Source organism: Euleptes europaea, chromosome 5 (assembly GCF_029931775.1).
Source record: "Euleptes europaea isolate rEulEur1 chromosome 5, rEulEur1.hap1, whole genome shotgun sequence".
In the NCBI taxonomy this organism is placed as follows: Eukaryota; Metazoa; Chordata; class Lepidosauria; order Squamata; family Sphaerodactylidae; genus Euleptes; species Euleptes europaea.
The window spans coordinates 49978304-50005574 of NC_079316.1; the positions used below are offsets into that span (position 1 = coordinate 49978304).

A 27271-nucleotide genomic window follows, 5' to 3' on the forward strand; every position below is an offset into this window, starting at 1 on the left:
AGCCCAAAGATTTCCACTGTCAGTGATTTGTGTTTTGCAGGAATGGCTCATTGGTGGCTATTAAACCATGGTGGGTAAATGGAACCTCCAAATTCAGAGGCAGTATTCCTGTTAACACCAGTTGCTGGTAAAGCAGCAATAGAAGGGAAAGCTTTGGTCTTTGTACCTTGCTTGTGTGCTTCCTGTACACCTCTAGCCACTGTGGAAAACAGGATGCTGGATTGGACTTCTGGTACAGTGCTGGTTTGAAGCAAGATGTCTCTCAGGAGTTCCCTCCCTGAGAGACCCCAAGAAACGCTCAAATAGGGGTGAAAATCAACACCCCACCCCAGCTCTAATCAGGGAACTGGGGAGCAGGATTTCCTCTGCAGCCACGAAAGGTGGTTTGACTCCCATACCCTCTGAGAGTGCTTATAAGCCTCCCGGAGATATGGACGTTGTCCCACGGGCATTTGAGAGGATTACCATCGCCATGAACGGCTTATTGGCTTGAGACTTCAACCTCCTTTATCTATCAACACCAAGGAACAACTTTATTGCAATGAAACCCTCAACATCCCAAACCTGAGTAAGTCACAAGAACTCTTTTGGTTTTACCTTGATTTTGATGACTTGAAAGATTGATATAATCATCACTGCAATCCTCACCTCTCCGCCTAGAATATAAGTGACTCTGAAGTTTTAAAAAGACTATAGTTAAACGGCAGGAGCCTTATCTATCTGATCTTTACTTAGACAAAACAAACGGGACGTTTGAAAGACATTCTAGCTACCAATCAGACGCCGAGGTGTTAAAAGGGGTGGGAGTGAACTGGATAAATTCCTTTGGAGCTGACGTCTTTCCGATCTAAGACGTTCTTTCTGCCACGTTTCTACTTGAAAGACTTGTCTTGAGAAACAGAAGACAGCAAGGAAATACTCTCACTGCTCTACCAAGCGTCACAGGAATTCGTAGGATCAGACTTGCACCTCCCTTGTGCATCAATTAAAGCATTCCTATTACTTGGAATCTATCGAGAGGAGACGAGGAAAGGTCCGCGAAAACAACATCATTATTTTCACTCCCCCTTTCACAGCTACGCTAGAGTGCCATAAATCTTTCACACTAATTGTTTTACAACGAAGAAAAGAATCTGCAGACATTTAACCCCGGGACTATAAAACTGACGAATTGAAAACTGTCACAGATCTTGGCTCCTGCAAGCACACTTACAACACACCTTTGATACTGGTGATTGTTTGGAATTAATCTCAGAAACAAATATGGAGAAGGTCAACAAGGATATACAGGAAATGCTATTAAAACACACTGATATCTTTACTAAACAATATGAGAAAGTATTTCAGCAACTGGCTCAGTTAACCAGCATATTGACTAACTTGACTCAAACCACTAACCAATTCTGCCAGAAATTGGACATATTGACTAGTGATGTTAAAAACATGAAATCACAACTTTCTACAATAAAAACCGATATGGGGAAAATGGACATATCAATTAAAAAGGCAGTTGAAGAACAGAAAGATATCAAAAATAAACAGATAAATCAAGATAAACAAATCCAAGCTATTCACTCCCAACAGGAAATTGTTACAGACCAGCTGGCTATGATGGAGATGAAGCTAAGACAATCAAATGTTCACCTTCGTAATTTTCCAGAAGAATTGGGAGGTTCCAGAACCACCATTATAAAATCATTGGCTGACCTGATTCAGATAAATGAACAAGACCTGGACTATGCAATAAATAAAATATACAGAATTCCTTTACCTACTAGAATCCCTTTACCTACTACAAAGGCCAGGGATATTATGATTTCCTTCTATGACATCAGGATGAAAGATTATATTATGCAAACTTTCTATGACAACCCTTTGTCCGTGAAAGGAAACCCACTTATAATCCTCAAGGATATTCCGCAACATTTGATGAAGAGAAATATCTACAAAGATTTTACTGGGACATTGAAGAAGAATGGAATAAGATTTTGTTGGATCTTTCCACAGGGACTCATTTTTACCTACAAAAAGGTCAAATTTACTATCATTTCACAGGAGGATGTGAATTTTTTTTTTGGAAAACCATGAAAAAGATCTAGTTGACCTTAACCCTGACCAACAACAAGAACAAGAGGAGGGAAAGAAGTTGGCCTTGACACACAAACAAAAAAGACTGGATCCTAAAAATAACAGAAGTGTTGGAAAAACCAAAGCTCATAACAAGAATAAAGTTAAAAGGAAGCATGCAGTTCATGGGTGATAGAGAGATACGGAGGGTTAAATAAGAAATTAAATGATAACTAGTGAATTTTGTTACTATTGATCTAATCCTTTTGCTTAAGGAATATTTTTGGGGGAAATTTTTTTTTTTACTATATATTAAATTAACAATATGTAACAACTGTAATGATTTAGATAATAAAGAATTAATTTAGTTTTAAGTTTGATGTATATTTTTGGATTAGAATTTCAATACAAAAGAGTACATAAATTTATAGCAAGGTGGAGGAAGTTGGGGGGGGAAGTCTTTTATTTTAATATCATTTTATTAATGGATGAAATGCTTTTCAACGACGCTGTTAAATTTTTCTTTATTTTATATTTGAACTGAATGTGTTGCTGAAAAGTTACCTATCAGTACAAAATTGTGAAAATAATAAAAAAATTATTAAAAAAAAGAGAAAACAGGACGCTGGATTAGATGAACTTCTGACTGATCCGGCATGCATCATTTTATGTTGTTTGAATATTTGATAAAGATTTGAATCTGCATGGTGGATTTCTTTTTTATATAGGATTGGCCTAGTCTTTGTGGTTAATGACTCAGAAGATGTTGATGGGCTACAGGATGCTGGAGTTGCCCTTCTTCGAGCATACAATTATGCTGCGCAAGAAGTGGATAATAGTTATGCCTTTCAGACAGTTATATCTGTAAGTATTCCTTTGCTAAAGCAATGCAGTTATGTTTGTATGTGGTACTGGGCCATTAGAGGAATTGTTATTCTATGAGCAATCGTTGTTCATGGTGTATGTGTATGCAGTGTGATGTTTTCCCGTAGGGTCTAATTACTGAAGTCGTAGCCTTTACTTTGAACTTCTTTATGATGTTGATTTTTAAAAGTGATTAGAGGCTGTCTCATATCACTGGGAGTGCTTTCATTCTGCCTCTGAGACTCTTTGCTCTGCTTTGGGTAGGGGCTGTGGCTCAGGGGTAGAGCATCTACCTGGCATGCAGAAGGTCCCAGGTTCAGTCCCCGGCATCTCCAGTTAAAGGGACTAGGCAAGTAAGTAATCTGAAAGACCTCATCTTGAGACCCTGGAGAGCCGCTGCCGGTCTGAGTAGACAATACTGACTTCAATAGACCAAGGGTCTGATTCAGTATAAGGGAGCTTTATGTGTTCCTTTCTGTAAGCATTTTGGGAATTACAGATGCTGAAAGAACTTATAGTGAAAAGTCTACTATTAGAATGTATACAAATTGCTTACCACTTTAACATTTAATATATTCACCTATGCATATTGTGTTATGTGACTCGGGTCTGGCTGTTGGCCACCACTTTACGCTAGTATGCAAGGATGCAGTGCTAGTATGTAGCTGCCCTAGAACTGAGTCAATCTGTTCATTTAGTTTAGAATGGTCTACTCTGAGTGGTGGCACTTTTCCAGGCCTCAGGAAGAGAAAAACCTTTTCTAGGATTCTTTAACTGGTGATGCCACAGTCTGAATCTAGAACATTCTTCAAGCAAAGCATGTACTGTACCACTGAGCAAAAAATAAAAGGGCCCACGAGTGACAAGATATAAAAAGAAGTCTGAGGCCAATGGTGCAAAGTAAGTTAAAAAAAATTATTACTCCCATCATATGCTTGTTTGAAGGACTACTGTAATAACTACAGATGCCCCTGAAGAAGCCTCTTGGGCAAAACGCGTAGGGAAATTATATTCTGAGTAATTTTATTTTTTTACCTATTTTGCACCATTGTTCTAGGCCGTATTTTATCTCCTGCACTGCTGAGCAACAGCCTCTCCATAATGAGGGGAGGGGGCTGTTAAAGCAGTTAACGGAAAAACAGAATAGGCCACTCCCCGAGTTTCTCAGGCTCCATTTCACTTGGGGATGAGATTAAAGTCTTAAAACAAATGCTTCATGGAAGAGGTAGAGTCTGACCTGGAGTTTGAGAGAAGAGAGAGAAGTGGCGCTATGCAGGCGATCTGGGAGAGAAGTGAGCTCCATGCAGAAAAGGCAGCAACAGAGACTGGGAGAACTGTTTATGCCGGTGATCCTAGGGAAAGGGAGATCGTGGTTGTAATGATGCGAGCTTTTTTTCTCTCTCCACTGCACAGATATATAATAAAGTAGGTACAGGGGAGAAACTGCAAGTGGAACATGTGGTGAGTGTTCTTGAGAAGCAGTACCCCTACGTAGAAGTAAGCAGCATCCTGGGAGTTGATTGTGCCTATGATCAAAACCGAAAGGTAAGGAGTTCATGTGTACAGGTTAGCACGCTTCTCATACATTCTGACTTTCATAGTAAGATATCTGCTAAACAACTGACTGTGTTGGTGGTCAGACCAGGATACTTTCCTGTTTGGATTTTGGGTTCTGCTGGGTTACATTGTGTGGGGGGGAAGTTTTCTCGTGGAGAATTCTTTACCCGTACTCCCATTGTTCCCTCTTCTTTATGAAAACAGCTGTGTGGAGGAGCAGGTGAGGGGGGTAACCCACCAATTAATTGTAATTGGAACAGTGACAGCTGAAACCATAATGGGTTTTTTATGGAATACCATGCAGTGCAATCTGACGATATCACAGACGAATGGTGTTGCCAACCTTAAAATTTTCATAGGTGCCTTTGAAAGCATGATGACAGATCAGAGTGGGGAGGGGGTGCTTGTTTAAGAGGTGCAGCTATCTCATCATTAGTGAACAGTGCCCACATTAACACTTCTGTTTGTCATACATTCTGGAAGGGCATGGAATCACAGAAGGGAAAAAATTGTGGCAGCCCCGCAGGGGGAACAGCTGGGTTTCCCTCTATCCACTACCAAGATTTATCTGCCCCATTCCATCTGCTTTCCCCCTTGCACTGGGCAGGGTCCTGCTGGCATAAGTGTTGTACCAGTGGATGCCTCTGCTGGTGTAAAAGGAGTGCTAATCTGGTACACTTCAACTACACCAGTGAATCTTTGAGCTGTGCTGGCACAGGAGTAGAGACCAGACCGCTGTCCAGTTGGATGTGGCAGAGATTGGATGGTGGAGGGCAGAATGGGTCCTGACTCTGACCAGTGATCTCTGCATGGCATGCGGGAGGGTGGCACATGTCTAGGAAACTGTTGCGACAAACAGCCCTTTTAAAATCCGCTGCCCAATTCTGTAGCAATTCAGTAATCAGTAGCAAATCCGCATAGGGCAGGGTGTGGTGCCCAGCTGCACTGCCAGGCATATGGGCTCTCCTCCTCGTGTGAGGAAAGTTGCAGTGGGGCACGTACAAGCTGCGTTGCTGCTGTTTAAAGGGCCAGGGAGCAGAGCTGTTAGGGAGTTGCCTGCTATACAGGAAGGGAGACGAGGAGGTGGGTGAGCCAGATCCCCGTTCCCTTTTCATCGGAGCCCACGTGAGAAGATATCAAGGGGTGAGATGGGCAGGTGAACATAAGAAAAGCCATGCTGGATCAGACCAAGGCCCATCAAGTCCAGCAGTCTGTTCACTCAGTGGCCAACCAGGTGCCTCTAGGAAGCCCACAAACAAGACGACTGCAGCAGCACCATCCTGCCTGTGTTCCACCGCACCTAAGATAATAGGCATGCTTCTCTGATCCTGGAGATAATAGGTTTGCATCATGACTAGTATCCATTTTAACTAGTAGCCATGAATACCCCTTTCCTCCATGAACATGTCCACTCCCCTTTTAAAGCCTTCCAAGTCGGCAGCCATTACCACATCCTGGGGCAGGGAGTTCCACAATTTAACTGTGTGCTGTGTGAAGAAATACTTCCTTTTATCTGTTTTGAATCACCCTCCAGCTTCAGCAGAGGACCCCACATTCTAGTATTATGGGAGAGGGAGAAAAGCTGCTCCCTGTCCACTCCATACCATGCATAATTTTATAGACCTTTATCATGTCTCCCCTTAACCACCTTCTTTCCAAGCTAAACAGCCCTAAGTGTTTTAACCACTTTTCATAGGGCAGTTGCTCTAGCCCCCAGTCGTTTTGGTTGCTGTTTTCTGCACCTTCTCAAGCTCTGCAATATCCTTTTTTTTGTGTGGTGACCAGAAGTGGTGACCAGAACTGTGCACAGTATTCCAAGTGTGGTCTCACCATAGATTTGTACAAGGGCAGTATGATAGCAGCAGTTTTAGCAGCAGCAGGTGGATTGGGATGAGGCCCATGGCACAGACCACTTGGCTATTGTGGACATATAAAATTGCTGGACAGCAACAACTCTTTAGTTTGGTATTTATTTTGTAGCCAAATGTGAAAGGAAATGTCGAAGGTTCTTGTTTTGCATCTACGTGTTATATTCAAAGCTATCTCATTGAGGTCTTTTTTGAGTTTGGAATGTCAGTCGTGATGCACTTCAGTTTAAAAAGGCTGTCTTCTTGTACAGAGAGAGAACCGCTTCAAATGAACCTTGCAAAATTTGTTTCATGTCTAAAGAGCTAGCTTTTAAAGCCTGACATTTATTCCCAACTGGTTTCTAAGGATAGATAATGCTGCATGAAGAACGTGCAAGATCTAGTGAGGATGCAGTGACTTTGGGGCATTGCTTATGCAGTAATCGTTTCAGTGCTGTGTGTTACAATAAAGGCAGGGAAGAAATAATCACATATCTGTATTTCAGGAAGGACACGGCTATTATAAGCAGACTGGTGTGGGCCCCCTACCGATAGTGCTTTTTAATGGGATGCCCTTTCAGAAAGAACAGCTAGATCCTGATGAACTGGAAACTGTGACCATGCATAAAATACTGGAAACCACCAGCTTTTTCCAAAGGGCTGTGTACCTGGTAAGATATGCCAACAGTAAACAGGGATTTACAAGGACTTTTCTAAGCTTAAATATTAGGGCTGGGGTTCAAAGAGCTGTACAGCTAGTTCTGCACAACTGTGCAACTAGTGTTGTCCCCGTCCCCCCCCCCCCCGGTGCCACATGGCAAGCAATTTTTGAAATGGAACAGAGATTCAGAAGCAGTTTGTGGTACATGTTGGGCATTTGCTGTTCCAAGAAATAAGTCAACAATACCAAGGCATGCACATAAAGTAGCTTTCAACCTTGGTATTGTATAATATACTAATGTGTCCTGATTTTTAAAACGATAGTACTTGCTACAGGAATGCCTTGCTATTCAATATGATTCTGAATTTCTCAGCTGTTGCAAAAGCAGTGCTTCGGAAAGCCCACATGCTGTTAAAGCTGTATATCTGTTTTGTTTTTTAGGGTGAACTGTCAAATGATCAAGATGTGGTTGAATATATCATGAACCAGCCTAATGTTGTTCCAAGAATCAACTCTAGAATCTTAATGGCTGACAGAGAGTACCTGGATTTAACTGCAACTAGTAAGGCACATTTGCTATTGAAATGCTACATATGAGAGCCTGCCAGTTGACAATAAGATTACTGTGAAAACCTTTAGGCATTGTTCATTCAAGGTGCAATATTTTGCATGAATGGCTTTTGATCCTTCCCAACGTTTTATCCTTCCTGACTTTCTAGTCCCAGCTCTGTTGCCTTCTGTCTGCCTTGTCTGTGCCTCTCTTCTTTGGTCTTTGCTTAATCATGTCCTTGAGCAGATATTCTGAAAGAACTTCTGAGGTGCAATCAGCCACATAATGTAGCTTTTGTACATAATGCTCTAAGAGCAAAGATGTTTGTGTCTTTGATGCAGAGTTTGGGTTTTCTCTTGTGCTTAAATTCATAGATAGGCCCTGCAACAACTCTTTTCTGTCTTTTCAGGTCTGTGTGTGGTTCCATTCTTTCCCCCCTTTCCCCTTTGCTGTATGCAGCTGTAATGCAGATTGTCCTCTTGCAGTTTGTCTCTCAATTATACCTTGGGCTTAGCACCCCCTTCTTACAATGTAGCCAAAACAACTGTAGATATATTTTGAAGTATAAAATAAATAGATGAGAAGACCATTTGGAGACACGTGAGCAGTGTCTGTATGAGACTGTCTGGTTTTATTGATATTTAGTGCATAAAATGTGTGCTGTTTTGGTTATAATCTAGTTAAAATTGTGTGAATTCCTAAATTTAAAATAATAGTGCTGGTCTTTATGTCTCTGTGTTTAATGTCATGCTTTTCCTATTCTTACTGGACAATCGGATATTTGTAATAACAGTTTGTGTTTTTCATTTTTCTTTCAGATAATTTCTATGTGGATGATTTCCCCAGATTTACAATTTTAGACTCCAAAGACAAGACAACAGCTGTAGCTAACAGTATGACTTACTTGTCCAAGAAAGGTACAGTTAAGAGAGATTCCCCCCTTTCTGTGTGCATTGTATGTTGGTGAATGCTTACCCCGCTACTTTTTAAAGAGTTACTTTGTGTTGCAATGCACAATAAGGTCTTTTGCTTCATTTTTTGAAAAGGTTTTTATTGCTTTCATGTCATTTTTCCCCCCATGAGTGTGCTTCTTCACATGCAGCCAAATCTGTCTGATCACATTCTTTGGTTTATTGTATGCAGGATAAAATAACATTATAGATTTAACCTGCAATTAGATCTGTATTGTCGAAGGCTTTCACGGTCAGGATCGTGAACAGATCACTTCAGGATACAATGGTTCCATATTAACATACCATACCCTCATTAGCACATTATCTTGATACTTACAGGACAATACTTTTGCAGGACAATACTCAGCTCAAACCCAACCCCTTTCTGACTATATATTACTCTTCCTACACCCTTGACACTGAGAGACACTGTCCTTCAGTGTTACTACTCTGAAGATGCCTGCCACAGTTGCTGGCGAAACGTCAGGAAAGAAAATTCCAAGACCACGGTTACACAGCCCGGATAACCTACAAGAACCAAAGATCTGTATTGTGGCTGACAGTTTGTTTCACTGACTGCCCAGAGCCAGTCTGAGCTCTTAAATGCTACCACTGATTGAAATATCCAGCCAGGCTCCACCATCCTAGGGGGAAGAACATCTCTTAAAGAGCCTGCATTAGCTTTTGGAGTCTTGTTCTCCTGTAGCTTTCTGTGACCTCCTGGCAGGCCCTTTGGGGTCTCCAATAATAAGTGAGGCTTGGTAATGATGATCTTGGAGGTAGTTGGGCAGCCAGAACAATCAGGGAGTTCTGGCTGCCTTGTTGTGTAGTGTTGCCGATCTCCCCTTCCCCAGTGGAGTTGCTGACTTCCACTGTTGGTATTAGGGGCTGGACTGGGCAATGTCTAAGTCTGTATCTAGCTCACTGGGCAGTGATATGGTATAAAGTTGTCTCATTCTGCTGCGTATGTAAACCCAACCACGGTCAAGTGTTTCTTTGTGTTCAGGGGGAAATATTAGCTTTGGTCTTCCTGCAGTTTGTTTAATTTATACTTCTGATTGCACTCCTTCAATGTAGAGAATAATGCCAGTATGTGTCTACGCATAAAATAGTTAACTGCACTTGGAAAAACTCAAACCTAAGTGCAACTACAGCTGCTGCTGAAACAATAATAGCAACAACAAAATAGTAAAACCATTATCTTTGGCAGTGCTGTCTTCAATTTTCTTAGCACTGAACCTGAAAAAGTACACGTTTTTTGTAATAGTTCAATATTTGCCAAGAAATTTAGATGAACATTTGCAGAAAACTCAGTGCTGTTTCAGTTAGATATGTATGGGTGTGTAAGTTATATTGATTTCGCTTTTATCATTATTATAAGTGTTTCCTTTGGATTGGATTTTCATCAGAGATTGTCAGATGCTAATAGCTTATGCAAACTGTGTTCAGCCTAAGTAACAAGCTCCAATCCTCTAAATAATTATTCTCAGGAATGGGCTGTGGAATTGTGCAATTTCACCTTCTATTTTCAATACCTTTATTTGGTATTGGTATACCAACAATTTCACCTTCATGAATTTCTTTCAGCTCACCTTACCTATAATTAAGTCTTACTTGAATTCCAACTTTATTACTAACCAACCATTGTTACTGACCAGAATAGAGAAAGAATGAAGCCCTTTCTGTCAGCTTACCTGGCCCAGCTGTCACCTAGCCCTTTAAGACCTTCAGCCAGCCATTTTACAGTTTAGCCAAAGAGCAAGGTCTTTTCTGTTAGTCATAGTATGTGTGTCATTAAAAGGCTGCACTAATTACCTGTTACATTCTGGGCCCAATCATAGAGCTAGTTTTAGATGGGATATCAATAGAGCTATTTCAAGTTATGGAACTTAGTCCATCAAAATCTGAACAATAATACGACAACACACTGGAAATGTTCGATCTACATTCTAGTTCTGAAAAAAGGAGACATCAAATATTGCAGCGACTATTGGACCAATAGCATTAATTATCCACACAAGCAAAGTGATCCTCAAAATTTTACAGAGACTCTTAACATACACAGAACAAGGAATACCAGATGTTCAAATTGGGTTCATAAAAGGAAGGGGCACTAGAGATCATACTGCAAATCTACAATCATTACTGGAGCACACCAGATAATTTCAGAAGAAAATCAGTTTGTGTTTTATAGATCAAAGCAAACCTTTTGACTATGTGGATTGTTCTGATGTGTACCTTGTACTCTGGACAAGAAGCCACTGTTAGGACATAATATGGAGAAACAGAATGGCAAAGATGTCAGACAAAGATGTATATTATCTACCATTCTGTTCAATCTATATGCAGAATATATTATAAGGAAAGCGGCATTAGATTTAGATGAAGGTGGAATTAGAATTGGTGGAAGGAACATTAACAATTTGAGATATGCTGATGACACCACATTACTGGCATAAAGTAGTGAAGACTTCAAATGACTACTGATAAAGATTAAAGGAGGAAGTGCAAAGCAGGATTACAACTGAATATCAAGAAGACAAATGTAATGACTGCTGAAGAATTTAACAATTTCAGTTGTCAACCTTAAAATTGTTTAAGACAAACACAGATATTTAGAATGGATATAAAATTTCATAAAATTCTGAGGAATGCTAATCTAAGCAGGGTATATTTCAGTTTCCCAGGACATTCGGTTTATGTTCTAAAGTCACTGTTCTCCATCAAAAGTACTTCCGAGTGAGAAACTTAGAATCGATTAAGAAGTTTGATAACATCTCTCAAGGTTTTAAGAAGGACCTGGGATTCCTCTGCTGTTAGAGAAGTTAAGCAGCTTAGCAAAACTAAGAAGAAGAAAGCAGCATTGTTACTGTTGTTCTGCATGGTTTCTGTACTTTTGATTACATTTTAATTTTTACATAATACCCCATACCTCTTGTACCTTTCGCATGTCTGTCTTTCTAGTGAGGAGCTGTTATGTGCATCTGACAAAGTCAGTTTTAGTCCATGGAAGTTTATGGTAGAATAAAAATATTAATCTTTAACGTATTACAAGACTTTCTGTTTGTTTTTGCTATCAGTAAGGATCCTTACACGGGCTATTTTATCTAAACTAATGATATTTTCCCCACTCTTTCCTGTTTTACTTCTGTTCAGGGATGTCCTCCAAGGAAATCTATGGTAATGAGCTTAAAAGCATCTTCCTTTTCTTTCTGCTATTACATTAATATACTTGCGTACTTACATATATAGGTCTTACATTGATTAGAACCTGTAAGAAACAAAACATAATGCACGTCTTTTAAATAGTTTCCTATAGGAAAAAAAAGCTGATCATAGTATTTTATCAAAAAAGTATTAGTATCCTAATGGGGAATCTTAAGTTATTACAGGTTCTTCACCATATTCTAAATATTCTAAAATAGGAGGCCAAATTTGAAACAGAATCAAGCATGTACTGTACCAAACCTAACATATTTCCATTGATAATACTAATGACATTTGGTTGTGCATGTTGTCTTACATTTACATTTCTTAAAAACACCACATGTGCCTAGCATGAAATGGAAATGTACATTGATTACATCAAGATCAGTTTTTGCTATAACGGTGTCATTTTCCCCTGTACAGATGATTCCTTTATTAGACCAGTGACTTTCTGGATCATTGGAGACTATGACAAACCATCTGGCAGGCAGTTGTTATATGATGCAATCAAACACCTGGTAGGTAGCAGTGTTTAACTAAAAAGGCAGGGAAGCATTATTGTCATATACTGGGAACTAAGCTTCCTCCACTTGCTAGCTTTGTGCAATGGCTGTCTCTCTCTTCGAAAATACAAATCCAACAGTTATTTGGACTCGTCACTAAAAGTTGCACAACAAGCACTACTACTTGTTTTGTTGCAACCTGAGATTTCCCTTCTGCCCCCCCTTCTGTTTCTTTCTTTGCATAAGGCATTGTCTAAGCTAATTGACATAAGAGCCCCGTGGTGCAGAGTGGTAAGCTGCAGTACTGCAGTCCAAGCTCTGCTCACAACCTGAGTTTGATCCCAACGGAAGTTGGTTTCAGGTAGCCTGCTCAAGGTGGACTCAGCCTTCCATCCTTCCGAGGTCAGCAAAATGAGTACCCAGCTTGCTGGGGGTAAAGGGAAAACGACTGGGGAAGGCACTGGCAAACCACCCCATAAACAAAGTCTGCCTAGTAAACGTCGGGATGTGACGTCACCCCATGGGTCAGGAATGACCTGGTGCTTGCACAGGGGACCTTTACCTTTTAAGCTAATTGACAATGCAGTCCTATGCAGAGAGTTACTTCAGTGTAAGCTTACTGAAATCACTGGGTTTAAACAGGAGTAAACTGTAAGCCTTGTCCAATTTATCTTATGTCTATCACAGGCTGCAGGTAGGAGCTTTTTATCATGCTTTTAACTTTGCTGGAAAAAGAGGTCTGGTAAACTTGAAAGCTTATTTATTGTTTTGTGACTTTTTAATTGGTCCCAATGAAGAGATTATACTATTATTGCTCCTTAAAAAAAATCCTATAGGAACTATTGTTTTATAACTCAGTGGAATGTAAATGCTGCTTTAGTGTCAGAAGCAGCAGCCCACAAAAGCTCATAATTTCCTATTAAAATCTCATCACTTGGTGGTGGTTGTTGGTAAAGAAAATTCATGTCTTCATGGTGATTGTGAAAGCATGACGTTGAAATAAGTCACTGAATAATGAGAAGTTCAAACATCATTTCAAGTTTCATAATAAATAAGCAATGCTCAAATTACGTTTAACAGAAACCATTTCTGAATGGTTTGACAACTGCTGGTATAGTGGCTAGTGTGCTAGTGGGGAGAGGCTCACTGGGTTAACGTGGGCTTCTCACTATCTGTTAGTGTAACTACCTTATGGAGTTGTGAGGATAAATAGTGAGGAGGGACGCCTATGTGTGCCATAGATGAAAATGTGGTTGGTTGATAGCAAAATAGCCTTCAGTTAATATTAGACCTTCAACAAACAACTGCTGAAAGTACTTCTTGCTGATCAGTTTAGAGGTGCATTTTCATTTTAGGGCTCACCATCACAAGGCAGGGACACGTGAATGAATCTTGTGTCATGTTTTGGGACAAGATGAAAAAAGCAGCTTTGCACCATTATGACTGAGCCTTTTTTTAATAGCGACTTTCCACATCATTATTTCTTCTGATCACGTGTACTTGTAAGGTATGCTGATAAATAGTACTTGGAAAAGGACAGGAGGTGTACATGGTGGCATCTTAATGCTGAACTCCTGGCTGTTTTAATCTTCATTTGCTGAATTTCAGCGCTGCGTGGGAACAAAATTGTTTGAATGTAAATTTCATTGTTGTGCAGAAATCCAGTAACCATGTTCGGATTGGCATGATTAACAACCCTAGTGAAGACCCAGCCAATGAGAATACAGTCATTGCCAGGGCCATATGGGCAGCCTTGCAGACACAAACATCTAACATTGCCAAAAACTTCATCACAAAATTGGCCAAAGAGGAAAATGCCAAGGAGCTGGAGGCTGGAGCTGAGATCACTGAATTTGCTGTTGGAGTAAGTGTGCAATGTTGATTCTACTATGAGGCAGATGAATATCTTCTCTGATTATCTTTTCTGGTTTATGTGTAGGGAATCTGACTCCAGCAGGGGCAGAACTGGGGTTCCTGAATTTCACAAGCCCGAGCTGTACTTCTGTTTCCACTGTCTACAACTTGCAAAATGTGGAAATGGAAGAAGAAAGGGCAAATTCTAGCCCTTTCCACTTCTGCTGTCCCAAATTGGATATGTCCCAGCTTCCACCTGTTAGCCTTTCATGTCAGAACTTGGGACATTTCAGCAGCAAGAATATGCCTAGTCATACAGTTTGATTTGTTGGTCTTGTAAATCTTACGTTTGGGTGTTCGTGTCACCCCCTTTTAACCAGTTATTGCTAGTAAGTTCTCCGCTGTTTTCACTGGTGTCCAATGAAATGCCAATCATAGGCTTGGATCTTAAACTGCCATTCTGTCAGCACAACAGCAGTTCCTCCAGTGGAACAGAATCTCTGTGAAGGAGAGACTCATACTTGGCCCCTCATGCTGTTCCAGGACAATTATTGACCAGTGGGAGTACAATTTCAGTATGCAAAAGGCTGCAGTGGGAGGGAGGAGGCTTGAAAGTTGTCTTTGAGGTTGTGCTGCTTAAAATTTAAGCCACTTTTTTAGAAAAATAGAGAAACCTTTCTGCACTGACTCCTTTCCCCTCTCCTCCTACTACAGCAGTGGGTGGGCTATATTGGCCCCTGTTGAAAAGCTGGGGTTGGGACCTCTCCAGTCTTAATGGAACCTGTGTTTCATATTTGTCTGGGTTTCTCATTAAACCCACCAATTGAATACAGTAATCCCTACAGAATAATTAGTTTCGTGAATTGCTAGAATATAAAAAATAGCATTTTCTCTTTGATGTCAGGATAAAAGAGGCTTACAGCTCCCCAAGGGGGGAGTGGTTAGGTGGTGCCCAGAGGCAGCACAACTGCCAGCACAGCAAGCCAAAAATGGGGGGGGGAGCACAATTTTTTTAAAAGTCCATGGAACTCCCCATAGAGTTCCAAAGAGCTGTGCCTCAGTTTTGCAGGTGTAACTGAACACCTGCAAAATGGCACATTTCCGGCCCAGGAGGGCTTAGAAATCTGCCTAAAGGCAGCTCTGCCCACGGGAATGCCCCTGTGGACGCCGGCACGGGAAGATATGCTGGGAAAACACTAGCGGGAAGTAGCGCCGGCACCCAGGAGGGCCAGTGAACGTTACCCTATGCTGGCATCTGTGCCAGTTTGCACGGCACAAGTGGTGTAGGGGACACTGGTGTAGGGGACACGCTGGCTCCTATGCAGCTCGGGGGGGGGGCTGCAGGAATGAGTTGCCCATCCACCAGTTGGTTTAAAGACTTTTTAGATGGCCTTGTGAAGATGTCTGCCTAACCTTTTCAGCTATAAAATCTGTTTATCCCAAAAGAAAACCAATGAGCTCCAAGAAGGATCATAAAGAATTGTGAAGAGATAGTATGTTGTCTGTCAACTAACTTTTATTGAAAATAATTTTTTCTCTTGCTTAGGGTATGGACATCGATACCTTTAAAGATGCCTTTGAGTCTCCTAAAGTGGATTTTATTCTTTCTCATGCGATGTACAGCAGGGATGTTCTTAAACTGAAGAAAGGACAGAGGGCAGTGATCAACAATGGAAGGGTGAGCAAACTAGGTCCAAAATAAGAGAGGATCTTGCTCACGTTCAGGCATATTTAATTACATGTCTAACCTCATTCCTCATGCTTAGAGCACTTCAGAATTTTATACTGGTACATGTCCTGATGAAATCAGAATGATACTGTAATCCTTTGGTTTTACCTATGGCTTAATAGTTGGAACCGAAAATCATCAGTGTTATCGTATGGATCTTTGTTCTGGGTGGAATCGGCGGCTAATTTCACTCTAACTGCATTGAACAGTTGCCCAGTTCACAAATGTCTTGCCTCAGAAAAAACAAATGAGACTGAATGGGCTGTGTACTTCAGATCTAAATTAGAGTTTAAGATTACAGTTTATTGGGCAGTGTCCAGGCTGCTTTGGATAATATATTCCGAAAGAGCCAGGAAGATTGTTCATCCAGAAAAAATACTACTGAATGCCTTCATTTTTGTTTGTTTCATTCAAGATGACTTTCACAATAGCATTCTACTTCTGAGTATGTGAAAGACATTTCCATGGCCATTAGATTTTCCTCCCACCAGTGTCTGAGGCAATGGAATGCAACAAGGCAGGATGCCTGTCATTCCTAGTGTGCATATTTAAATCAACTCTCAAGAGCGTTCTCTCCCTGTTGAAAGCAATAAAGTCCCTCTCCTTGAAGCTACCAGAGTCTCCTGCATGTTGGCCACAGAGCAGGGCTGAAGAGTGAACTGAAGCAGAATAGAATGGTTGGCAGTGGTAGCCGTGGATTTGTAGGCGGCCACCCTTTCACTGCCGCATGTGCCTGCTCCAGAAGCAAGGCTTGTCCCATGAGGCTCAACCAGGGGCAGAAAGGCAGGCCCATAGCAGTGCAAGGACGGCCTTAGGTGAGGCTTCAGGGGCCTCTGCCAGGGAGCAATCAAGCAGGAGCCATTCCAAATTAAGTGCCTACGAGCAAGAAGCCTGGGAGTGCAACAGCCATTGCTCTGAGACCAGCATGGCCACTTCAGGTCTCAGCCACACCAAGTGGCTGAGCAGCTGCAAGAGCTGAAAAGAAGTTTCCAGGAGCAGCACTCGGCACCAGCAACAAGCAGCAGCTGTCCAAGGTGCTGAAGCTGTCCCTGCTGCAGGCACCCTACATTTACCTCATGCCCGGAAGCTTCTTGCGAGCCTGTGTGGTAAAAGAATCAAAACATGGTTCCAAAACTGTCAGATGAAGTTAAAACACCAAGCTCAAGAGATCACAGTTCAAGCACTCCTCTCAGGCTTTATCATCACTATCCAGGAATGTGTGTACCCAGCAGTATACTATTGCTTTCTCTTCCAGTGCCATAATGCCACTGCACCCAACTTTGCCATACCCAGCTTGCTGACACATTCATACACATCTCTGTCACCGTTTCTTCCCAATAACCCTTCCAGTTCTCTGCAGCTGCTGCTTACCGGCCAATAGGTCAAAGCCCTATCTTAGCCCCGGATTATGAGAGACTGAAATTCCATTCACATCTTCTACCTTCTTAAAGACATCTGGAGATGAATGCGGCCAGACATGGCTGATTGACTTACTGGACTACTTCTAAAGATTTCAAACTGTTCCATTAAGTTCCTTCATTGGGTATTAAGAGCCTTTTAGAAGCCTTTTGAATCTGAAAACTGTAAAAATGATATAGATGTTAGGAGCACGGTTACTTGTAGCATGGATAGAACAGTATGAATGTAAAGGAATGTGGCCTAGCCTTTTAAGATGTTGCACTAAGGCACTTCTGTTTCTGATTCCAACAGAGAATTTCTTCCTTCTGATTGAGGACAGCTCTGGTTTTATGTCTCTGCTGGCCTCCCCCCCCCTTTCTCTACTGCAGTCATATCCTTGATGGAATTGGAGACTCTGCCTGCTTGAGAACCATAGCAGTTTTAATATATGAGACCATCTATTAGTTATTTATTGGTTTAAAAGTTTTTGGATAGTTTATAATTTTACTCAGGTTGGTTTTATTGTATTTAACAGAACTTGTATGGTTTATATTTTGTTAGCCATCCTGAGCCCAGCTTTGGCTGGGGAGTGAGGGCGGGGTACAAATTTAATAAAATAAATGAATAAAATATCCAGAATCTGATGGATGCAAACAATGCCACTCCAAATGCATTGTTCTAATTGAATATGTTGCATTAGTCAAATATTTGGTTTGCAGTTTTATTTATTTATGAAAACATTATATCCTGCCTTTCCTCATGGTTCAAAGGTGGCTTACAAGAATAGTTGAAAACATTTTAAGTTAAAAGCAAAATAAAATTGAAACTCCAAATCCTTCTCCCCGTTCCCCTCCTTAAAAGACAACAGTGAAACTGGTTTTTCTTACCAGTTTAATTCCTGTGGATGCAGAATGGCAAAATGTCCCTGTGACAATTGATAGCACAATTAGGAGACGTACAACTCTTTAGAGTTTCTAGAATCCAGCTGAAGGCACTTGATGTGTTCAAATTCTCAACAATAATATGAGTTGCGGTGCCCTGGGTATGCCACAGGACTTAATAAATGCCAGATGCCCTTGATTTTTTTCTGCAGTTGCTTAGCTTACGACCTCATTTCCACTGTATCATTTCCACTTTAGATTATTGGCCCTTTGGAAGATGGTGAGCTGTTTAACCAGGATGACTTCCACTTGTTAGAAAATATTATGTTAAAGACTTCTGGACAGAAAATAAAATCCCATGTTCAGGAGCTAGGAGTGGAAGAAGATCTGTAAGTAAAAATAAGCTACAGGAAAGTTTGGCTGTGGGATTTGTTTATTTGGCTTCTATAGGTGTTGGTCAAGAGGAATAGAATAGATTCGAGATAATTATTTTTATATTGTTTGCAAACTATGCAATCTGTAGTGAACTTAGAGCATACTTTATGGAGCAAGACCTTGCCTATATGGTGCAGGAGCATTGAAGGTCTTACTTATTATGCATTGCCTGTCCCTTTTATAGAGGCCCTGGGTAGGACATTTTGGTTCCTTTCTTGGCCATGGTGGCAACGTTAAATGATGTAGATGAATATGTATTCCTAAAAGTAGCTCAATTTGCTGCATTACCAATTAAACATAGATAGAATTTTGCAAAAATGTAGTAGTCTTTGAAAATAATGTTGACAGTGAAGTCCTGTTTCCTTTTGCTCAGTTCTTGATATTAGCTAGTGCATGTTCTGTTATGGACTCTTTTTGATTTAGAATATAACATAATTTGCTGGTTCTTTTTTTTCTGTGAGCCCCACTTTAGACGTCTAGGATCTATGTGGATTGCTTTTTGCAATGATTTTTAATTCGTTTGCCAGGATATGTCTTTTTCAAATGCCCCCTTGGGTATTTGGGAGGGGGGGGCTCAGTGGCAGACTGTGTACTTGGCATGTCCAGTCCCTGGTACCTCCATTTAAAGGATATTGCGCGTCGGGATGGAGTGGTCCTGGAGTTAAGATGCCTGAGATCCTGGAGATAAGACAGTACTGAGCTCGTTGACCCTGTTCTGACTGCATATTAGGCAGCTTCCTGTGCAGATATGACGTGATTTGGAAAAAGAATTGTTTTAGCAGATGGAACTTCTCTTTTATTTTAGTGCAAGTGACCTTGTTATGAAGGTGGATGCTCTTCTGTCTGCTCAGCCGAAAGGAGAGGCGAGGATGGAAAACCTTTTCTTCGAAGTCCGACATAGGTAAAAAAACTAGTGGAATTGGTTATTCATTAGACATATATGGACCATATAACTTCTCTCTACCAGCTGTTACAAGTAAAGATATTGACTAAGTTGTGATGGCTGAGTGAACAATGCTAACAAATTACTGGGAAGAGAAATTCAATCATTAGTGGGTTATATCTCTCCGTACCATGACAATTCAATCTTTATTTAAAGAAGTCATTGATAAACATGTAATTTTATGGCATTCTTGATTAAGGCCTTTACTTACCTTTCCATCAGGGGGTAAAGTGAAAATGTTTTCCATATATATGTATGTATGTTTGTAAAATCTATCTTTGTTTTTTTTTTTTTACAGTAGTGCAATTAAGTTGAGACCAAAGGAGGGGGAGACATATTTTGATGTTGTGGCTGTTGTTGACCCTGCTACTAGAGATGCGCAAAGGCTGGCTCCATTACTTATGGTGTGAATACGTTATTGTTTCATAGTGATAAGCAGTCGAGGGACAATCAAACTGATATTTTCTGAAGTTAACAGGTTTAATTCTTCCTCTGCCCTCTTTATGATGGGTAGCAGGGTGAATACAGACTCTGTGTGATGCCTACAGTGTTGCGGAATAAATCTCGCAGCATATAAAACTGGCATACAAAAGGCAATGGATTGGAGCCAGTGAAATGCAAATTGAGCTCTGGTTGTGGGATGAATCTGGTTGTGGGATGAATCTTAAAAGCAGCTCCTGGGGGTTGGAGCACTGGGTGGGAGGCTAGTTTGGTACATGGCAGGGGATGCTGCAGCTCAAGGGGGAATTCTACATAAATTGTGGGACCCTGACCTCTTTGTATGTGTCGAGCTGTCTTCTGTACACATAGCAGTACCCAATTGTTCAAGCCGTCATTAGTTGGTATGTTTGGTTCTCTTCCAGCTCACCGTCTCCTTTTCACTGCAGCCCTCCATGCTAGGGATTAACATTTCCAGAAATGTTGACTCTATTGGGAGTCAACTCTATTTTGTTTTTTTTTTGGGGGGGGGGGGAATTTGTGGAAACACTGAAATACATACACCAATTACAGAGCCATCCTAAGCACTAAGGCCACTGACGTTGATGAGCTACAAACTCTGTTTAGGATGATGTTATTTCCTTATCAAACCTAAATTCATTTTACTGCTTTAACAAGACAAAATGAATTGTTTATAACTTATTCTAAATATTACACTTTAATATACTGTTTATGACAAATATAAGTGCCTTCAAGCAAAACTTTGAATAGAACCAATAACTAGAGAAAGAGGCAGTTGCTGCCTGTGTTACATTAAAGCTCATACCCTACCAGAAAATATTTTTGTTAGTCTTTAAGGTGCTACTGGACTCTTGCCCTTTTCTACTACTTGTGTTACATTAGTATATACATCTTATATTTTGCTGCCTCAAAGGTAGGGAAAAGATAAAAGTTGAAAACAGAAAACACACATTTTGTAGTAAGCTAAAAGAAAGTGTAGTGTTGAGACGGAATTAGTCTCATAGTCACAAATAGACTAGCAACATATTTGGGTAACAAGTTAAACTTTGTAACACTGGAAATAATTGAACTCTCATATGGTGTATTATCTTCACACATGCTAAAGCTTATGAATTGTGAAAATATTGTGTATCTCTGTAGTATACACAATCTTACATAAAAATCTGTTTGCATGTTATGAGTGGGTAAAATATTGTATTGAAAAGTATTTCACTTATTTCCCCAGTGCTCCCCTAAATTTTAATTTTTCTATTGGAAAAATTGGAGATGAGGGGAAGAGTTCAGGGTGGAGTGGGAGGGAGAAGCCATTTTTAAATTGGAACTTCCTGAACCTTTGCCACTGTGCCCTGCACAACATTCCAAACCATTCAAGTGTTCTCCAGGCCTCTGAAGTGGCTGGGGCGGGTGGGGGGGCAGAAAGAGGATCCATGATAATGTCTTGTATCCAACCACAGAGTTCCCGAGACTTAGGTGCTTAAATTTGCTTAAGGGAATAGCAGCAATTTCTGCCAATTTCCTCCTCTTGTTGTAGCCCCCTTAGCCTCCAGAAATGTTGTTCCGGGGGTAGGGCGGTCACTGAGCCCTCAGCATCACCATATAGGAGTCTGCAGTGGGAGGGAAGAATTCATGGAAATTAAATTGTTTGAACTGCATGATTGTATAGAGGCTGATATTTTCTGGGGGCGGGGGTTACTTGCTCCTCTTTGGATAGTTAATTTTGACTCTGTTCTAGAACCCCTTGTAATCTTTCCCTTCTCTCCAGATTATGTTGAAATGACCTCAGTGGGACATGTGATGGGGGCACTGCAGCTTTAGTCAGTTAACAGAAAAAGATGGGCTTAAGAAAGAAGCACAAGATTGCTAGAAACCTGTTCTGTTGTAAATATTAATTTTGTGTGTATTGCCCCCCTTTTTTTAAAGGTGTTGAACAAACTGATAAACATGAACCTCGTAGTTTTCATGAATTGCCAGTCCAAACTCTCTGACATGCCTTTGAAAAGGTGAGAATTGGTGCAGTTTACAGAATATGATAGAAAGCATTAATTTAAAAAAAACGCTATGAATGTGTCTTGTGATGGTTTTCTGCCACAAAGCTCCTTTGTATATTGATGACTTTTTGCATGGGCAGGTCTAATAGTCCAAGGAGGTGGTGTTAGTCTCAGCTCAGATTGGCATATGACTTCCACATCTGAAGGGTTTTGGCCTTTGTGCAATAAAATCTAAGAATTTATTTTGTCTTTTAGTAGGAAAGAGCAAGAGTCCAGTAGCACCTTAAAGACTAACAAAATTTCTGGCAGGGTATGAGCTTTCATGAGTCACTGTCATTTCTTCAGATAACTGATCTTCAGGTATCTGAAGAAGCGAGCTGTGACTCACGAAAGCTCATACCCTGCCAAAAATGCATTAGTCTTTAAGATGCTACTGGACTCTTGCTCTTTTCTACTGCTACAGACAGACAAACACAGCTACCCATCATGTTTTATCGCTTTATTGTTCATGTAAGCTCTTCAGGCAATTTAGAAGCAGGCTTGCAGAAATTGCAACAGTTAATTGGCCTGAAGTTTAGGCCTTGTCAGGCACACCCAGGTCACTGGTAGGGGGATTGCATGTTCATGCATGTGCCCAATTTCTTGCACTGCTAAACTTGTAGTAAAGGGTGATCTGCCATGCTGGTCCCATAGCACCATGCCTTTATTAATATATGTTTAAATTTGCAAGGTTTTCAACCTGGTGCAGTTGTATTAGAGATGAAAAGAAATTAGTGGAATTGCTTACAAAATATGATACCAGTCTGGTAAATCATTCTTAAGGTTTGAAATTTCATTGAATGATGAGTAAAATAATGGCACAACCTGGTAATACGTCAGCAAGCTAGGATCTCTAAATACTGTACATTATGGCATCATGTGTGTTATTTGACACCAAATACCTAAGAGGCTTGTATAGGTTCAAAACTTGAAGATTTAAGGTCCAAAAAAACCCAAAGCAAACTACTTTGTTAGTACTTAGTGAACAGTATATCTCCTGCTTTGCTTCAGTCCTCTGATGCCACTAAAGAAGTGATTAATGAGGGGAAAAATATGTTTCTAAAATTCTGTCCTTTGCTTGGAAGAGCGTTAGAATCCAGCAGGCTTATTGTACAAGGGATCCAAGTACATTATTTTAAAATAATATGTTTTAATGCTGGGCATGCAGGGTTGGCAAAGAGGCTATCAAAGCTACAAACTGAAAACACATTAAACACTGTGACAGTGACGGGCGTTGATACTAAAACATTCTCATGTTTGCTGTTTTGAATTTAGTTTTTATCGTTACGTGTTGGAGCCAGAGATCACTTTCACACCGGACAAATTTTTCATTCCTGGCCCGGTGGCCACATTTTTGGACATGCCTCAGTCTCCTTTGTTTACTTTGAATCTAAATACTCCAGAGAGCTGGATGGTGGAGTCTGTAAGGACGACATATGATCTTGACAACATTTATTTAGAGGAGGTAAGAGACGTGACAGGTTTGCTGTCAAACACATACATTAATTTTTGGAGAGTGAGATTTCATTTAGGATTTGACAGATACTGAATAGACCTGCATGCTTTGATCAGGTTTAATGGCAGATTTAAATCTGCCCTGAGTCATTGGTTTTGTTTTATTTGGGGAGCAAGCTGAAAAGACATGTCAGTCTTTCCTCCCAGTGCTGCAGATTGGTATTTGCATTTCAGGGAAAACCACAATGGCTTTCTTTCACAGCACTAAAAACCATATGCCATTGAAGTGAACAGTGCTCAGTTGAAATCTTATGCCTATAGTCTAAGTAATGGAAGTTTAACATACCTGTTTTTGAAGTTATTTCACCGCTAGTGTGTTTCTTTCTTAGGGCATATCCTACATTTCTCATTCCAAAATTGGTATGAGGGAGAGTTTGAAAGATGACTTCTGTTTGGAAAAAGCTCATTTGCTTCATAGCCCAGGGTTTAAGCTTAATTAAATAAAATACTTGATGCAAATAGTGACTCAGTAAGAATTTGAGAATCAGGGGTTCCTTCGTCCTTTCCTATGTGGAGAAAATGCTTGAGTGAGATGGGTTTCATTTGAAGAATCTTAACATGTTAAATTCCCATTACTTAAATATTGCAAAGAGAGGTTGTCGCTGTTTTGAATATCTCCAAACAGATATATTTTTTTAAAATCCTGCCCACCAGTACTTCTGTTTTTTTGTTTTCTCTTTCATCTAATCCATTCCTTGGTGGGGTCCTGACTGATTTCCCCCTGACACACTGTGGCTCCAGTGTGCTATTAACGTGTGCCAACTGGTTTTAATGGGCCTTATTGGTTTTATTGTTACAATAATTTGTAACACAAATACAATTTAAAATGAATACATTTTATTATATTGAATTTTATGCTGTGATGTTGGATTTTTTCCAATGATTCTTAGACTCTCTGAGCCCGGCTTTGGCTGGGAAGAGAGCAGGGTAAAAATCTAATAAAATAATAAATAATAACAGTAATAAAAATGGCATCATTTTATCACTAACTTAGAGGTAGAATAGTTGAGTTGGAAGATGAAAAGTTGGTTATAGCAAGGCTCAAAAATTAAGAAGTCTTTCATGATCAAGCCTGCATCTTCAAGGAATTTATTCAACTTTGATGTCTAAATTTCCAAATGCATTAAAGGTCTTAGGATTAGTGTTAATTGCAAAGCCAGGAACTGTCTTACTACATTTATGCTACATGCTTAGAGTATTTGGTTGCAAAATGCATAACAGAACAGTGTTTCATCCTGTTTTCAGTTACAAAAAGTAACCAGCTACTAAGAAATTTAACTTGTCATACTTTCTGGAATGCTTAAATAGTGATTCTTTCTTCCTTGTCGCAGGTGGAGAGTGTAGTGGCAGCTGAGTATGAATTAGAGCACCTCCTTCTGGAAGGCCACTGCTATGACATCACTACAGGGCAGCCTCCCCGAGGGCTTCAGTTTACACTAGGAACATCAACAAGCCCTGTGGTGGTTGACACCATTGTCATGGCCAACTTAGTAAGTGATTATCTTGCCAACCAAGCTGGAATAAAATGCCTTTTGAAACAAACTTGCATATACTCAGCTGCCACCCCAGCTGAATGAAACTTGGCCTATAGGTGCAACGTGGTCTATAGGTGCTGCCAAAGGAGGTGATAGACTTCTGAGATGGTAGAATTGGACTATACCACATCAGATTACCAGCTGGGAATTCCTTTTGAATGTTCCTTCATATAAAAAATGTGTTGGAATCAGTGACTACATTTTTGCTTACCTCAGGTACAAGGAAGCCTCAGTGGAAGGTGTCTTTGTGCTGGAGGAAAGAACTGCCATTCGTGGGGCAGTCATAGGATCCAACCCAGCACCTGCCAATAAAGCAAAGCACACCATGCAAGATGTTCTAGCCTAGCCTGTTCCTTGCTGTGCTAGTTTTCTACTTGCAGGGGATTTTTACACAAGCAGCCATTAAGAAAATGGTGGGCATCTTCCCTATCCACACCCTGAAGTAGCACAGTCCATTCTGTTACCTCCATTCTGTTACCTCAGGTCATCTCCCTGTACTGAATGTGTAAAGGTAAAGGTCCCCTAGGCAAGCACCGGGTCATTCCTGACCCATGGGGTGATGTCACATCCCGACGTTTACTAGGCAGACTGTGTTTACGGGGTAGTTTGCCAGTGCTTTCCCCAGTCATCTTCCCTTTACCCCCAGCAAGCTGGGTACTCATTTTACCGACCTCGGAAGGATGGAAGGCTGAGTCAGCCTTCAGCCAGCTACCTGAAACCAACTTCCGTCGGGATCGAACTCAGGTCGTGAGGAGAGCTTGGACTGCAGTACTGCAGCTTACCACTCTGCGCCACGGGGCTCCCCTGTGTACCAGGTGTTTTATAAGAAGATATCAAGGTATCTGCTGGAATCCTGAGGATCTGCAGTATATCATATCTGCATATATGAGACGTCAGTCCTTTTATTTGCACAATCATTTGTTATGGAATAAAAGGAAGCTGTTTAAGAACCACTGATTTTACTAGGTGGTGTTATGTTGCTTTCATAGCTTCTGCATTCTCCTAGTGTACAAACAGATTAGAGGCTGAGCTGTTAAAGGGTTATATCTAAATTCATTCATGCAAATCTCAATCCTTTCTATACATTTCCCCCCAAAAGTAACTCCACTTGTAACAAAAATCCATATAAAATCAATAAAACACATTCTGGTAAAAAAAAAAAAAAAAAGGCCAATAATATATTAGTAGCAATCAAAACCCCTTCTAGAATAAGTGCAGTATTTCTTAAAATCAAATAAAGACAGGTTACTTTGGAGAAGGAGTTCCATAAAAGAGGGTGCCGGGGTCACAGGCTTCTTATCGTAATTTGCTGTGCTAGCTGCCGTCTTTGGACCCTGTATTGGAATAGGAACCTCATAAGGTATCCTGGCCCAGGGTTTTCCATGACTTCATAAATCATAACGAGTGGCAGGCATCTGCAAAATCATTCATACATTAACTCACGTTCCTGTGTCATTGTAGGGCTTTTATTAGAATTTTATCAATACCACTTTATGTTTTTCTAAAAATTGTTCTTGGTTCTGGAGAACTTTACTATCGCATTTGTGCAGTTTCTGAAACAAGGCAAGATGAGTTTCTGATGTTAATTTCTAAAGTCTAACTCAATTATTGAGGAAACGGATAATCCCCATTAATTGTAACTGGGTGTATGTCACATTTTTGAAAGTGTTTACTGTGTTAATTTGTTGAACTAAGGTATGCTAATTAGCTGCAGCCTGTCAGCTTACGGTATGTTATTTATTTGGTGCTGAAGAAATTGCCTGTCACTGGACTAGAACATCTGTCTCCTTCTCTTTCCCCTTTCATAGGGTTACTTCCAGTTAAAAGCCAATCCTGGTGCCTGGATTCTGAGACTCAGAAAGGGGAGATCTGAGGATATCTATAGAATCTACAGGTGGAGTACTGGGAATTACTGCTTTTGGTTTGGTCAAAACCAATTTGGAATAATATGGCACATCAGCATGCCATTTGTTACACACTCCAGTTGTTGTAGCTAGGGGTACACAGTGGCCCAGAGACATTCTTCACTTCCCTGAACTAATGCAGTGGACATCTATTTGCAACTGGGTTATAGGAAAAGTATTTTGAGAGGGGCTTATGGTGAAGAAAGGAATGGCACAACCAGAAACAAAATATTTCTTATCACAAGGAGCCCAGGGCAGCAAGTGTTGTTCCCTGTTGCTCATTCTATCCTCACAACAATCCTGTGGGGTAAGTTGGGCTGTGTGTGCGACTGACTCAAAGTCACCCAGCTAGGTTTATGACAGTGCGGGGATTTGAACTCTT

The 27271-nt window shown here is 40.6% G+C and overlaps 1 protein-coding gene across 1 annotated transcript in view; it reads left to right on the plus strand.

Annotated features, from left to right (window-relative positions):
• The window catches only part of UGGT1 (UDP-glucose glycoprotein glucosyltransferase 1), a 56970-nt gene that overhangs the window by 15774 nt on the left and 13925 nt on the right, over positions 1–27271 (plus strand). The window contains exons 16-31 of the mRNA XM_056849567.1: positions 2796–2931; positions 4345–4476; positions 6842–7006; positions 7438–7558; positions 8365–8463; positions 11656–11679; positions 12130–12224; positions 13867–14073; positions 15610–15741; positions 18330–18460; positions 19312–19407; positions 19751–19853; positions 21829–21908; positions 23211–23400; positions 24782–24940; positions 26794–26879. Of these exons, the coding sequence (XP_056705545.1) occupies positions 2796–2931; positions 4345–4476; positions 6842–7006; positions 7438–7558; positions 8365–8463; positions 11656–11679; positions 12130–12224; positions 13867–14073; positions 15610–15741; positions 18330–18460; positions 19312–19407; positions 19751–19853; positions 21829–21908; positions 23211–23400; positions 24782–24940; positions 26794–26879 (1956 nt within the window). The remainder of the gene's footprint in view (positions 1–2795; positions 2932–4344; positions 4477–6841; positions 7007–7437; positions 7559–8364; positions 8464–11655; positions 11680–12129; positions 12225–13866; positions 14074–15609; positions 15742–18329; positions 18461–19311; positions 19408–19750; positions 19854–21828; positions 21909–23210; positions 23401–24781; positions 24941–26793; positions 26880–27271) is intronic.